Consider the following 15,788-nt stretch of genomic DNA (forward strand, 5'->3'; position numbering starts at 1 on the left):
ATTCATCCAAAGGCAGGATCCCACAAAAACAAAAAAAAATTTTTTTGGCTGTACTTTTGTGAAGATTTTATTTAAATTCCTTATTGATCAGTGCTTATAAGGTGATTTGGAATAACCATGTAAAAACAATATACAACGAAAGTAAGCTAAAAATCTATATACAATTCCTAGAAAGGAAAAGGCAAATATAAAGAGTGGCGGAAGTTCCCAACATTTCTAGTGTTTTCCTTTTGAGGCAGAGAGGGGATTGGCATTAGGCTATTGGAGGATTTTGAAAGGATGCTATTATCCTTCTGTGGACAAAAACAACAACATATTAACAGTTAAACATGGAGAAATTTCAGGGAGATCTTTCAGAAGATGCATTTCTAATTTTGGGGGGAAGTCAGCTCTTCACCGGAGACCCGAATACAGCAAATCAACTCGCCTGCCCTGGCAACATTCAAAAGACTGGAGTGGGAATCAGAGCTTCACGGGTTAAAAAGCCGATGTCACATCAGCCGTTCGAAACTCCTCCTCTCGCAGTGAGGTGAAGACATTTGAAAATCACCCCACTGCAAACTCCTCCCCCTGCTAGAAACCTCAGGTTGAAATGCTCTAAATGACGTGGGCCCCCGCGTGCAATCGCGGGAAGCCAGAGTTTCCAGCGAGGACACAGCGGGTCCTGATCCGGGTCGGGACACTTTCTGGCAGAGGCTGCGAGAATGGGGCCCTGGGGCTGGAAACTGCGCTGGACCGTCGCCTTCCTCCTCGCCGCGGCGGAGGCTGCAGGTAAGGCTTGCTCCAGGCGCCCGCGTAGGGCGAGAGGGAACCCCCGGGGGACCCCTTGGGAATTTATTTTTTTTGGGTAAAAATAATCACTCCATCCCTGGAAGACTTGTAGGGTAATGGCACGGGGTCCTTCCCAAACGGCTGGAGGGGGCGCTGAGTACAGCGCGAAGGTCGGGAGGTGTCTGAGGGATTTAAGGGAAAGGGGGCACGGCTCTCCCCCAAGTCTCCACCAGGTAAGGGACACCTTCCTCTTCTTTATTTTTGAGACGGAGTCTAGCTCTATCGCCCAGGATGGAGTGCAGTGGCACGATCACTGCTCTCTGCAACCTCCACCTCCCGGGTTTAAGCAATTCTCCTGTCTCAGCCTCCCGAGTAGCTGGGATTACAGGCGCCCAACCACCATGCCCGGCTAATTTTTGTACTTTTAGTAGAGACGCGGTTTAACCAGTTTGGCCAGGCTGGTCTCGAACTCCTGACCTGAGGTGATCTGCCCGCCTCGGCCTCCCAAAGTGTTGGGATTACAGGCGTCAGCCACCGCGCCCGGCCGGGATCTCCTCTTCTAACTCAGAGCGGGGTGTGGGGACCTCCAGTTCTAAAAGAAGGGACCACTTCCCCCCTTCTCCCCGCTTAAGTCCTTCTGGGGGCGAGAGTCGCGCGACTGGAGACTAGATGTCCAGCCTGGAGGTCCTCGCGGGCGAGGACCGCTTTGCGCGACCCCAGGGCGCCACTGCCACCCTAGGTTGGGTGCAGTTCCCGGATTCCGCCGCGTGCTCCGGACCGGGGGCCACCCCCTCCCGCCTCTGTCCCCGCCCCTTTGACCCACCTCCCGAATTCCATTGGGCACAGTCCGAACAGGCGACCCTCGAGCCACTCCCCTCATCCAATGGGAGGCGGAGGCGGGCGTCTGGGGGGCGGGGATTGTGTACTAGCTGGGCGGGGCTGGCGCGGAAGTCGCAGCCGCACCTTGTCCGGGGCGAGGCGGCAGCCTGGGAGGCCTTACGTTCCTCCGTGGTTCCTGTCACAAAGGCGGCGACAAGTCCCGGGTTCCCGGAGCCGCCTCCGCGACATACACGAGTCGCCCTCCGTTCGCCCGGGCCCTCCCGGCGAAGGCCCCGGTTTCTGCTGTGCTCTGTGGCGAGACCTCCATCCCCACCTTGTCCTGGGGGCCGCCCTCGCCCCGCCAGCCCCGGTCAAGTTCACATAGGGGCCCCCGACCACCCTCAAGGCCTCGGTTCCTTCCAAGGCTGAAACGTTGCCTCAGAATCTACCTCCTTGGTCTGAAGCCGAGATCTTCCGACCCCTTGGGGTGGCCTCGCTTTTTCAGAGGTTGTGAATGGCTTCGGTTCACCTGTCCAAGTGGCGATTTTTCCTCTGGGTGAAATGAATTAGATTTTAGATTTCCACAAGAGGCTGGTTGGTGCATGATCCTGAGTTAGAGCTTTTTCGGTGGCTTTAAATTAGTTGCAGAGAGAGAGTCTCGCCCTAGACAATAGCTACATGGCCCTTTCCCTCCTGAGAACCAGCCCAACCTAGAAAAGGATTGGGATTGCCTGATGAACACAAGGATTGCAGGAAACTTTTTTTTAATTGACAAGGGGGTTGGCTTTGACTGGAGGGGAGAGCTTTGAACTGCCTTGAAATTCATGCTGTAACTAACACACCGGTTTCCTCTGGGAGGCCAGAGAGGGAGGGAGGGAGGGTGCAGTGATATACGGATGATTGTTTTTTTATTTTTATTTTTATTTTTTTTTTAACTTTTTGTAGAGATGAGGTCTCGCTTTGTTGCTCAGGCTGGTCTTGAACTCCTGGCCTCAAGCGATCCTCCTATCTCAGCCTCCCAAAGTGTAGGGGTTACAGGAGTGAACCACCGCGCCCCACCAGGGATGACGATTATTGCAAACATTCTGCCACCCAGTTTTACAAAAGAAAGAGAGGCACTGGATTAACGTGTATTTCACTCACCAATCAACCTCTTCCTTAAGAGAAAATGTTAAGGGAGTCTTAAGCCAGACCTTGTTCATTCATCACTTTAGTTGTCTCTCTCACGGGGTGGCTGAGAATGTGATGTTTTTTCTGTTGTCAAGGAGACCACACCCCTGAGGTTTTCCTCCAGACTTCTGAGAGCTTGGTGATGTGTGTTTCTAGCACTCCTAGCTGCGCCACCTCACGCTCCAGCTGGCTTCAAGGCATATCCAGGGGGAGTTTCTTGTCATTTCCTTTACGAAGGGAAGTTGTTGGAATCTGAACACTTAGATCAAAATTAGGCAACAGTGGTGAGCTAGATCAAAATTAGGCAACAGTGGTGAGCGCAGCTCCAAACATGTCAATGGCTCACCCAAACTTGAGTAAGGGAGTTGTTTGCTTTAGCGAGCCCCAGGGTGATTCCCTTGTCATTTCCGGACATACCTATCTTCCAGGGAACACTGGGAAAAAACAGTGTTTGTTGAGACTGAAAACCTGTAGGGAATTCTCTTCCTCATTCCTGCTCTTATCTGTAGACTTCCTCCCTGATAAGATCCAGTTCTAGATGGGTCTGTTGTTGCTTGCTTTGATGGGTGCTTTGATGGACTTTTTTTTTTTTTTTTTTTGATGGGCTTTTTGATGTCCTTTTTGCTTTCCACACTCTGTCCCAAATGTCAAGCAAATAGCCTTTTGTTGCTAAGAGGCTGCAGATGTAACTGACCAGCAGCAAACAGTGACAGGCTCTCTCTCCCGGAAACAAAATCAATCACTGAGATCACTCTGCGGAAAATACCCACCTCGTTTGGAAAGAAGCGCTGATCAATTGATTTCTTTTCTTTTCTTTTCTTTTCTTTTCTTTTCTTTTTTTTTTTGAGTCAGAGTCTCACTCTGTCACCCAGGCTGGAGTGCATGGCGCAATCTTGGCTCACTGCCAACCCCGCCTCCTGGGTTCAAGCAATTCTCCTGCCTCAGCCTCCGAACTAGCTGGGATTATAGGTGCCTGCCACCATGCCCAGCTAACTTTTGTATTTGTAGTAGAGATGAGGTTTCACCATGTTGGCCAGGCTGGTCTCGAACTCCTGACCTCGTGATCCACCCACCTCGGCCTCCCAAAGTGCTGGGATTACAGGTGTGACCCACCCACCGTGCCAGCTGATCAACTGATTTCTCATTCATTTTCAGCTAGCTCTGTTCCCTCCAGCCAGGGGATTTTTGTTTGTTTGTCTCCCCTTCAAGGAAATTATTCTAGCTGCAATTGTGGATTTCCTCGTACAACTGTTTTCAGTAGCACGAGGAAAGAAAACATCGAAAGCATTCACCACCTCATTTGTGTGCTGGGGTAAAAAGCAGAAATGTGTATTCTTTCTGTTTCGATAACTGTTCCTGACTTGTCACTCGTGACTTGAGAGATCGGGGGGCTAGAGGACTAGAATTTATAGAGGTTTTTTTTTTGTTTTTTTTTGTTTGTTTGTTTGTTTTGAGACGGAGTCTTGCTCTGTCACCCAGGCTGAAATGCAGTGGCGCAATCTCGGCTCACTGCAACCTTTGCCACCCAGGTTCAAGTGATTCTTCTGCCTCAGCCTCCCGAGTAGCTGGGACTACAGGTGCGCGCCACCACACCTGGCTAATTTTTGTATTTTTAGTAGAGACGGGGTTTTACCATATTGGCCAGGCTGGCCTCGAACTCCTGACCTCATGATCCGCCCGCCTCGGCCTCCCAGGGTGCTGGGATTACAGGCATGAGCCACCACACTCGGCCTTTTTGTGTTTTTGTTTTTGGTTTTTTGAGAGGAGCTCAGTGCTTTTTAGGCATCCTTAGCATGAGAAAAATCTGGGGATCCATGCTCTAGTTTGCTTCCTTTTTTTTTTTTTTTTTGAAATAGAGTCTCGCTCGGTCACCCAGGCAATCTCAGCTATTGCAACTTCCGCCTCTGGGTTCAAGCGATTCTCATGTCTCAGCCTCCTGGGTAGCTGGGATACAGGCACCCGCCACCATACCTGGCTAATTTTGTACTTTTAGTAGAGACAGGGTTTTGCCATGTTGGCCAGACTGGTCTCGAACTCCTGACCTCGGGTGAGCTGCCCACCTTGGCCTCCCAAAGTGCTGAGATTATAGGCGTGAGCCACCACACCTGGCCTAATTCGCTTTTCCTGAAATTCAAATGGTCTAATAAGAAAAATGCCAACCTTGCTTGAAAGAATAAGAAAGAGGTGCGGTTTCATTGGGCTGGTCATGTTTGGAACAGGACTGGCTTTGTCCCCTTGCTTGGGAAGGGCAGCAACTGTGAGGACACCTCCCTGATGTGCTCTCACTCAGTACTATTCTGTTGCTGAGCCATGTCCCCACTAGCTAGGCCAAGGGAGCTCATTTTGCAGGCAACTGCTGTCTAGCTGCGCCTGTTGCAGTAAAATCCCCCTTTATTTTTCGAAGGAAGGGTCTTGCCCTGTCACCCAGGCTGAAGTGTGCAGTCATAGCTCACTGCAGCCTCCAGCTTCTGCACTCAACTGATCCTCCTCTCTCATCCTCCTGAGTAGCTAGGACTACAGGCATGTGTCACCACTCCCAGCTAAGTTTGTTTATTTATTTGTTTATTTATTTATTCATTTATTGAGAAAGAGTTTTGTTCTTGTTGCCCAGGCTGGAGTGCAATGATGCGATCTCGGCTCACCGCAACCTCTGCCTCCCGGTTCAAGCAATTCTCCTGCCTCAGCCACCGGAGTAGCTGGGATTACAGGCACGCACCACCACGCCCAGCTAATTTTGTATTTTTAGTAGAGATGGGGTTTCTCCATGTTGGTTCAGGCTGTTCTAGAACTCCAGCCTCAGGTGATCCACCCACCTCGGCCTCCCAAAGTGCTGGGATTATAGGCATGAGCCACCACACCAGGCCACTGCCAGCTAAGTTTAAATTATTTTTGTTTGTTTGTTTGTTTTTATTTTTTGACACAGGGTCTCCTGCCCAGGCTGGAGTGCAGGTCACTGCAGCCTCGACCTCCCAAGCTTAAGCCATCCTCCCCACTCAGCCTCCCAAGTAGCTGGGATTACAGGTGTGTGCCACCATGCCTGGCTAAGTTTTGTATTTTTTTTTTTTTTTTTTTTTTTTTTTTTGAGACGGAGTCTCGTTCTGTCGCCCAGGCTGGAGTGCAGTGGCCGGATCTCAGCTCACTGCAAGCTCCGCCTCCTGGGTTCACGCCATTCTCCTGCCTCAGCCTCCCGAGTAGCTGGGACTACAGGCGCCCGCCAGGTCGCCCGGCTAGCTTTTTGTATTTTTAGTAGAGACGGGGTTTCACCATGTTAGCCAGGATGGTCTTGATCTCCTGACCTCGTGATCCGCCCGTCTCGGCCTCCCAAAGTGCTGGGATTACAGGCTTGAGCCACCGCGCCCGGCCAAGTTTTGTATTTTTTGTAGAGATGAGGGTCTCACTACGTTGCCCAGACTGGTCTCAAACTCCTGGGCTCAAGCAATCCTCCCTCCTCCGTCTCCCTAAGTGCTGGGGAAATCCACTTTTGAAACACTGTCTGGAGAGGTGCCCAGGTGTTAGATCACAGAAATAGGTCATTGTGAGGTCCTCTCATGGGTGCAGTCTTGAGCCACCTGTGGCCAGCAAATATTTGGAGAATAATAGTCAGGGGAGAGCTTGAGGTTCAGGAAAAGATTTTGTTTTTCCTCAGGGAAAGTTTTTTATTGCTCTTTATCCCTCCTTAAAGGACCTTCAGGTGTTACTGACATTCCCAGTCTACCCAGTGGCACATTTAGTTTGTAAGCTGGGCCCTTATACAGAGGGAAGGAGGTGAGAGCATTGGATTAGTGGTCACCAAAGCTGCCGTCACCTAGTGGGGTGATCAGAGACTCCTCCCCTAAGATCTTTATCACCAACGCCTCTGGCGCAACTTTCCTTTTTATTTATTGCAAACCTCCTGGAATCTCAAACCTCCTGGAATCTCAAACCTCCTGGATCTCAATTGCTTTTTGCCCACCCGGTGTGTCAGCACAAGAAATGAGTCATTTCCTCCTTTAAGCACAATCGAAATTGAGCTGTGACTCAGTGGGGTGTGCACAGTATTGTCAAAGCACCTCCAATGAGACATCCCACACAGATCTGTAGTTGGGCAAGAGAATTATCAGTTTGTGACCACAACAGATTCCAAAGCTCAACTCATTTTCTTCTCTCTTCCTTCCCTTTTTTCTTTTTCTTTCTTTTTTTTTTTTTTTTTTTTTTTTTTTTTTTTGACAGAGTCTCGCTCTGTTGCCCAGGCTGGAGTGCAGTGGCACAATCTGGGCTCACTGCAGCCTCTGCCTCCTGGGTTCAAATGATTCTCGTGTTTCAGCCTTCCGAGTAGCTGGGATTACAGGCATTCGGGTTCAAGTGATTCTCCTGCCTCAGCCACCTGAACAGCTGGGATTACAGGCAGGTGCCACCACGCCCGGCTAATTTTTGTATTTTTAGTGAAGACGGGGTTTCACCATGTTGGTCAGGCTGGTCTCGAACTCCTGAACTCAGGTGATCTGCCCACTTCGGCCTCCCAAAATGCTGAGATTACAAACGTGTCACCGTGCCCAGCCTGTTCCGTTCTTTAATTCTCTTTTTCTTTTTTTTTTTGAGATGGAGTCTCACTCTGTCGCCCAGGCTGGAGTGCAGTGGCCGGATCTCAGCTCACTGCAAGCTCCGCCTGCCGGGTTTACGCCATTCTCCTGCCTCAGCCTCCCGAGTAGCTGGGACTACAGGCGCCCACCACGTTGCCCGGCTAGTTTTTTGTATTTTTTTAGTAGAGACAGGGTTTCACTGTGTTAGCCAGGATGGTCTCGATCTCCTGACCTCGTGATCTGCCCGTCTTGGCCTCCCAAAGTGCTGGGATTACAGGCTTGAGCCACCGCGCCCGGCCCTGTTCTTTAATTCTCAAAACACCCTCTAGGAAGTAGAGATTGCCATTCTCCCCCATTTTACAGATCAGGAAACTGAGTCCTAGAAGGATTAAGTCAGTTACTCAAGTTGTTCTAGTTAAATGACCTGGAAAGCCACTGAAGCCCAGGAGTGTCTATCTAACCTTCCCTTACTACTCTGACTTTCAGGGGATCTACATGAATGTGCTGGGTCAACTATCAAAGTGGAAATGGCTAAAGGGGGCTGGATGCAGTGGCTCATGCCTGTAATCCTAGCACTTTGGGAGGCCGAAATGGGTGGGTGGGTCGCTTGAGCCCAGGAGTTTGAGACCAGCCTGGGCAACATAGTGAGACCCCTGTCTCTGCAAAAAATAAAAACAAAAAGTTAGCTGAGTGTGATGGTGTACCTGTCTAGTCACAGCTGCTCAGTTAGGCTGAGGCAGGAGGATCGTGCAAACCTGGGAGGTCGAGGCTGCCGCGAGCCTCAGTCATGCCACTGCACTCCAACCTGGGCGACAGACTGAGACCCTGTGTCCAAAAGAGAAAGAAAAAAAGACATAGATACCCCTTTAAAGTTAGGTTGTATATGAATTACCTACAGCTCAGTTTCAACTGTGCTTAAAGGAGGAAATGACTCATTTCTGGCTACACCTCAAATTAGCCCAAAACATAGTGGCTTAAAACAACACTTTCATGATTTCTCAGTTTTTGTGTGCCAGGAATTTGGAAGCAGCACAGTTAGATGGTTCCAGCTCAGGGTCTCTCATGAAGTTGCAATCAAAATATTGGCAGAAGAGGAAAACATATTTTCAGAAGCCGCAGGCATAGGAAGGCTTGGCTGGGGTTGAAGGATCCACTTCCATGACGGGGCACTCAGTGGCTCTTGGCTGGAGGCCTCAGTTCCCTGTTCCATGGAGCTCTCCCTCCAGATGCTTGAGTGGACTCATGACATGCAGCTGGCCTCCCCTGGAGTAAGTCGATCCAACAATGAGCATGGCCATGAACTAGGCTCAGAAGCCACTCGCCGTCACCTCTACATTTTCCTATCAGAAGTCCAGTGCTACTCCAGGGGACAGGAATTAGGCTCTGCCTGCTGAAAGGATTATCATAGAAGATGCAATCATATATTCTTTTTTTTTTGAGACAGAGTCTCGCTGAGTCGCCCAGGCTGGAGTGCAATGGCACGATCTCAGCTCACTGCAAGCTCTGCCTCCCGGGTTCACGCCATTCTCCCGTCTCAGCCTCCCGATTAGCTGGGACTACAGGTGCCCGCCACCTCGCCCAGCTAATTTCTAGTATCTTTAGTAGAGACGGGGTTTCACCGTGGTCTCCATCTCCTGACCTCGTGATCCGCCCGCCTCAGCCTCCCAAAGTGCTGGGATTACAGGCGTGAGCCACCGTGCCCGGCCTATTTTTTTTTTTAATTATTCTTTTTTTTATTTTGTAGAGATGGGGTCTTGGTATGTTGCCCAGGCCAGTCTAGAACTCCTGGGCTCAAACAATCCTGTTTCTGCCTCCCAAAATGTTGGGATTACAGGCGTGAGCTACTGCACCTGGCAATGTGGTCATAGTTTCTTTTCTTTTTTCTTTTTTTTTTTTTTTGAGGCAGAATCTCGCTCTGTTGCCAGCCTGGAGTGCAGTGGTGTAATCTTGGCTCTGCAACCTCCACCTCCTTCATTCAAGCAATTCTGCTGCCTCAGCTTCCCGAGTCTCGATCTCCTGACCTGGTGATCCACCCACCTCGGCCTCCCAAAGATTCAACCATCGGTCAGAAGTTATCGATGTACATATGTGGCTAGGCACAGTGGCGGGCGCCTGTAGTCCCAGCTACTTGGAAGGGTTAAGGCAGGAGAGTCGCTTGAACCCGGGAGGCGGAGGTTACAGTGAGTCAAGATCACACCACTGCACTCTAGTCTGGGCAACAGAACAAGACTCTGTCTCAAAAACAAAAAACAAAAAAACAAAAAAAAACCCTTGTATGTGATTTTCCTGGAGAGCATCTGTTACATCTTCACAAAGATAAAAGGCACACTTGGCCGGCTGTGGTGGCTCATACCCATAATCCCAGCACTGAGAGACTGAGACAGGTGGATCACTTGAGGTCAGGAATTCGAGACCAGCCTGGGCAACATGGTGAACCCCGTCTCTACAAAAAATACAAAAATTAGCTGGGTGTGGTGGCACGCGCCTGTATTCCCAGCCACTTGGGAAGCTAAGGCAGGAGAATCACTTGAACCCAGAGGCAGAGGTTTGCAGTGAGCTGAGATCACACCATTGCACTCGACAGAGTAAGACTCTGTGTCAAAAAGAAAATAAAATTTTAAAAAAAGGCAGATTTTTTTTTCTTCTTGGTCTTATTACCTTATTATAGTAATAATAAATGCATAGTGCATGCTGAGATAAGCAATCATAATTTGTTATTGCAGCCGGGCACGGTGGCTCCCATCTAGAATCCCAGCACTTTGGTCAGGAGTTCAAGGCCAGCCTGGCCAATATAGTGAAACTCCATCTCTACTAAAATACAAGAAATTACCCAGGCATGGTGGCAGTTGCCAGTGAGCCCCAGCTACTCGGGAGGCTGAGGCAGGAGAATCGCTTGAATCTGGGAGGCAGAGGTTGTGGTGAGCCGAGATTGCACCACTGCACTCCAGCCTGGGTGACAGAGTGAGACTCTGTCTCAAAAAAACAACAACAATAATAATAATAGTTTGTTATTGCCTTTATTGTTTTAGTTTACATAGGGAATCAAAGTTTCTACTTTGATTTATAAAAGTTGCTTTGATTCTAGTTCACAGAACTAGAATCTTTCATAGAAAGGTATTAGAGGGTCCAGTGTAGTGGCTCGTGCCTGTAATCCCAGCATATTGGGAGGCTGAGGAGGGAGGATCACTTTAGGAGTTTGAGACCAGCCTGGGCAACATAGTGAGACCACATCTCTACAAAAAATTCTAACATTAGCTGGGGCATGGTGGCATGAGCCTGTAGTCCCATTTATTTAGGAGGCTGAGGCAAGAGGATCACTTGAGCCCACGAGGTTCAATCCAGGCTGCAGTAAGCCATGACCCTGCCACTGCACTCCAGTTTGGGTGACAGAGTGAAGCTATGTCTCAAAAAAAGAAAAAAAAAAGTATATTCTAAATCCAAATTTAATATATAAAACTAAATACAGGCCGAGCGTGGTGGCTTATACCCATAATCATAACACTTTGGGAGGCTGAGGTGGGAGGATTGCTTGAGCCCAAGAGTTCAAAACTAGCCTAGGTAACATAGTAAGACCCCATCTCTACAAAAAGTAAAAAAATTAGCTGGGCATGGTGGTGAGCGCTTTTAGTCCCAACTACTTAGGGGGCTGAGATGGGAAGACTGCCTGAGCCTCAGAGTTTGAGGCTGCATGGGCCATGATCGCTCCACTGATCACTCTAGAGTGAGACCCTGTCTCAAAGAAAAGAAGATAGAAGAAAACTAAATACATTCAATAAGATTTTGATCTCTTTTCCAAGGTGTAAGTGTGTTTTGGGAAATTTTCCAAACAATTATTTTGTTCTCATTTTCATGTAATAATCCAAGTCTTGGTTTTCTTTTTTTTTTTTTTTTTTTTTTTTTGAGGTGGAGTCTAGCTCTGCCGCCCAGGCTGGAGTGCAGTGGCCGGATCTCAGCTCACTGTAAGCTCCGCCTCCCGGGTTCACGCCGTTCTCCTGCCTCAGCCTCCCGAGTAGCTGGGACTACAGGCGCCCGCCACGTCGCCCGGCTAGTTTTTTGTATTTTTAGTGGAGACGGGGTTTCACCATGTTAGCCAGGATGGTCTCGATCTCCTGACCTCGTGATCCGCCCGTCTCGGCCTCCCAAAGTGCTGGGATTACAGGCTTGAGCCACTGCGCCCGGCCCAAGTCTTGGTTTTCTAAGGAAAAGTTTTCTCTTATTGTATCTTTTGTTAATGTTTCTCTCCCCTTTCTTTTGATCTGATCTTCAGATACATGATTATCTTCACTGCTAAATTTGTGTTCTCTGACCTCTACATTTATAATTTCTCATTATTCTTTATCTAAGTATTTCTTCCCTACCTACTGAAGAAAACTCAAGTTTTCTTTCACCTTAATGATTATGCTGTGTCTGTGAGTTTTCTTTATGACTGTTTACAAGTTTTTTGTTTTTGTTTTTTTAATGGTCAGGTGGATAGAACAGCACAGGTTTTGTTTGTTTTAACTTTTCAAAAATTATGATAGATAAGGGCCTCACTATGTTGTCCAGGCTGGTCTCCTACTCCTGGGCTCAAGCAATCCACCCACCTTTGCCTCCCAAAGTGCTGGGATTACAGGCATGAGCCAACTCGCCTGGGCAGTACAGGTTTTTTTTTGAGATGGAGTTTTGCTCTTGTTGCCCAGGCTGGAGTGCAATGGTGCCATCTCAGCTCACCACAACCTTCGCTTCCTGGGTTCAAGTGATTCTCCTGCCTCAGCCTCCTGAGTAGCTGGGATTAGAGGCATGTGCCACCACGCCCAGCTAATTTTGTATTTTTAATAGAGATGTGGTTTCACCATGTTGGCGAGGCTGGTCTCAAACTCCCAACCTCAGGTGATCTGCCCACCTTGGTCTCCCAAAGTGCTGGGATTACAGGTGTGAGCCACCGCGCCCAGCTGCAGTACAGGTTTTTAATATGCTAAATACTCTTCCTTTCTTTATGAATGTGCATGGAAGTTCTAATTTGGAATCAACAAAATATGGAGCCCATGTTTTGGAATCAACAACAGCAGCCTTTGTTGACAAGTGTCTGTCTCTCTTGGGTGTCTTCCTTGTGTCCTCCACTGTATTTTGGGGTTCATAAAATTTCAGTTGTTTTGGTTGCTTAATTTCCTGGGAATCAGACTGTTCCTAACTGGATGATATTTCTGGTTAATTCTATAGTTGGCAGGAAACAGACACAGGAAACGTGGTCAGTTTCGGATTCTGGCGTTGACTAGACCCTTTCTCCTTTTCCTCTCTCTCAGTGGGCGACAGATGTGAGAGAAACGAGTTCCAGTGCCAAGACGGGAAATGCATCTCCTACAAGTGGGTCTGCGATGGCACCGCTGAGTGCCAGGATGGCTCTGATGAGTCCCAAGAGACGTGCTGTGAGTTCCCTTTGGGCATGATGCACTTTTTTTTTTTTTTTTTTGGTAATAGAGACAGGGTTTTGCCATGTTGGCCAGGCTGGTCTTGAATTTCTGGTCTCAAGTGATCCTCTGGCCTCGGCCTCCCAAAGTGCTGGGACTACAGGCACCACACCTGGCCTGTGACACAATTCTTAACCCCTTTTTGATGATGGCAACTGGAAAAGTGGCCAGGGGATTTTGATGTATCCAATCATTAATTAGGAGGTGGGGAGAGAATGAATTATTGGAGCTTTCCTTAAAGCCATTAAATGGCTTTTTTTCCATTGATGTGAATTTCACATAACATGAAATTAACCAGCTCAGTGGCATTAATACATTTGCAATGCTGTGCTGTGTGGCCACCACCGCTATCTCAGTCCAAAACTTTGCATAACCTAATGTCTTTTTTGTTGTTGTTGTTGTTAAGAGATGGAGTCTAATTCTGTTGCCCAGGCTGGAGTCCAGTGGCACAGTCATACCTCACTGCAGCCTTGACCTCTTGGGCTCAAGCGATTCTCTTGCCTCGACCTCCCAAAGTATTGGGATTACAGGTGTAAGCCACTGCACTCAGCCTAATGTCCAATTTTTTTTTTTTTTTTTTTTTTTGAGGCGGAGTCTCGCTCTGTCGCCCGGGCTGGAGTGCAGTGGCCAGATCTCAGCTCACTGCAAGCTCCGCCTCCCGGATTTACGCCATTCTCCTGCCTCAGCCTCCCGAGTAGCTGGGACTACAGGCGCCCGCCACCTTGCCCGGCTAGTTTTTGTATTTTTAGTAGAGACGAGGTTTCACCGTGTTCGCCAGGATGGTCTCGATCTCCTGACCTCGTGATCCGCCCGTCTCGGCCTCCCAAAGTGCTGGAATTACAGGCTTGAGCCACCGCGCCCGGCCCTATAATGTCCAATTTTTAACAAGCTCCATTAAATGCCCTCTGTTTTGACCCATAAAGGGGTAGGCTTGGCCGGACACAATGGCTTGTGTACTTGAGAGGCTGAGGCAGAAAGGCAGAAAGATTCCTTTATAAAGCCCAGGAGTTTGAGGGCCACCTGGGTGACATGGCTAGACCCTATCTCTAAAAAATAAATAATAAATAAATATTTGGGTTTTTTTTTTTTTGAGACGGAGTCTTAGTCTTGCTGTGTTGCCCAGGCTGGAGTGCAGTGGTGCAATCTTGGCTCACTGCAAGCTCTGCCTCCTGAGTTCATGCCATTCTCCTGCCTCAGCCTCCCAAGTAGCTGGGACTACAGGTGCCTGCTACCACGCCCAGTTAATTTTTTGTATTTTTAGCACAGACAGGGTTTCACTGTGTTAGCCAGGATGGTCTCAATCTCCTGACCTCGTGATCCACCTGCTTTGGCTTCCCAAAGTGCTGGGATTACAGGCGTGAGCCACCGTGCCCGGCCCATATTTTTTTTTTTTTTTTTTTTGAGACGGAGTGTCGCTCTGTGGCCCAGGCTGGAGTGCAGTGGCTGGATCTCAGCTCACTGCAACCTCCGCCTCCCGGGTTCACGCCATTCTCCTGCCTCAGCCTCCCTAGTAGCTGGGACTACAGGCGCCCGCCACCTCGCCCGGCTAGTTTTTTGTATTTTTTAGTAGAGATGGGGTTTCACCGTGTTCACCAGGATGGTCTCGATCTCCCGACCTCGTGATCCACCCGTTTCGGCCTCCCAAAGTGCTGGGATTACAGGCTTGAGCCACCGCGCCCGGCCGTATTTTGTTTTTTTTTTTTAAATGATTGGGAGGCCAGACATGGTGGCTCATGCCTAGAATCCCAGCACTTTGGGAGGCTGAGGTGGGCAGATCACTTGAGGCCATGAGTTTGAGACCAGCCTGGTCAACATGATGAAACTTCATCTCTACTAAAAAAAAAAAAAAGTGGGATTGGCATTCTCTTCAAAGTTCTGGGGTTTTCCTTTGCAAAGAGAAAATTGGCGAGGCCAGTGGGTCTTTTTTTTTTTTTTTTTTGTCTTGTGACGGAGTCTCACTCTGCCACCCAGGCTGGAGTGCAGTGGCGTGATCTCGGCTCACTGCAACCTCCGCCTCCCAGGTTCAAGTGATTCTCCTGCCTCAGCCTCCCGAGTAGCTGGGACTCTAGGCACCTACCACCACACCCAGCTAATTTTTGTATTTTTAGTCGAGACGGGGTTTCACCATGTTGACCAGGCTGGTCTTGAACCCCTGACCTCAGGTGATCTACTCGCCTTGGCCTCCCAAAGTGCTGAGATTACAGGCGTGAGTCACTGTGCTCAGCCTCAGTGGGTCTTTGCTTTGAGTGACAGTTCAATCCTGTCTCTTCTATAGTGTCTGTCACCTGCAAATCTGGGGACTTCAGCTGTGGGGGCCGTGTCAACCGCTGCATTCCTCAGTTCTGGAGGTGTGATGGCGAAGTGGACTGTGAGAACGGATCAGACGAGCAAGACTGTCGTAAGTGTGGCCCTGCCTTTACTATTGAGCCCATCTGGGTCCTGGGGAGTGGTCTGACTTTGTCTCTACAGGGTCCTGCTCAAGCTGCAAGGCAGCTGCCCTGAACTGGGCTCCATCTGTTGGGGGCTCATACCAAGCCTCGTCTGCCCCTCAAATCCCTTCCTGATCAGGAGGCATTACAGACCAGGGATAGTGCCACCCCTTCGTTTTGTCACGCAGAGTCAGGGAGGCCATCCCTGCCAAGGGCTGGCCACCTGGCACACACACTGGCAAGCCACTGTGATCCCCAGTGGCCGGGATCCCTGTGATCCCATGATCCCCGTGATCCCGTGATCCCCGCCCCATGAGGCTGAACACATAGTGACACTTGCTAGCCACGCCTCAATGACCCAGGTAACGTGAAGGGGAAAAAGCTAGAAAGTTCTGCCAAGGAGGAAGGCCAAGAATCCCAAAGGGAAATGGGCTTTGAAACTGGGCATCTTCTTGGCTGTCTTAATACAAGTAGCATATCCCAAATCCAAAAACACAAAATTCGAAGTCTTGAGCACCCAAAATTCTGAAACGTCTTGAGCACTGACATTTAGAAGAAAATGCTTATTGGAGCATTTTGGATTTTTGATTTTT

General features: G+C 49.1%; 1 protein-coding gene across 1 annotated transcript in view; it reads left to right on the plus strand.

Annotated features, from left to right (window-relative positions):
• Positions 1 to 436: 436 nt before the first annotated feature.
• The window catches only part of LDLR (low density lipoprotein receptor), a 42,887-nt gene continuing 27,535 nt past the window's right edge, over positions 437 to 15,788 (plus strand). The window contains exons 1-3 of the mRNA XM_030935879.1: positions 437 to 771; positions 12,602 to 12,724; positions 15,042 to 15,164. Coding sequence (XP_030791739.1) covers positions 705 to 771; positions 12,602 to 12,724; positions 15,042 to 15,164 — 313 coding nt within the window. The 5' untranslated portion in view covers positions 437 to 704. The remainder of the gene's footprint in view (positions 772 to 12,601; positions 12,725 to 15,041; positions 15,165 to 15,788) is intronic.

This window comes from Rhinopithecus roxellana, chromosome 8 (assembly GCF_007565055.1).
Source record: "Rhinopithecus roxellana isolate Shanxi Qingling chromosome 8, ASM756505v1, whole genome shotgun sequence".
Taxonomy (NCBI): Eukaryota; Metazoa; Chordata; class Mammalia; order Primates; family Cercopithecidae; genus Rhinopithecus; species Rhinopithecus roxellana.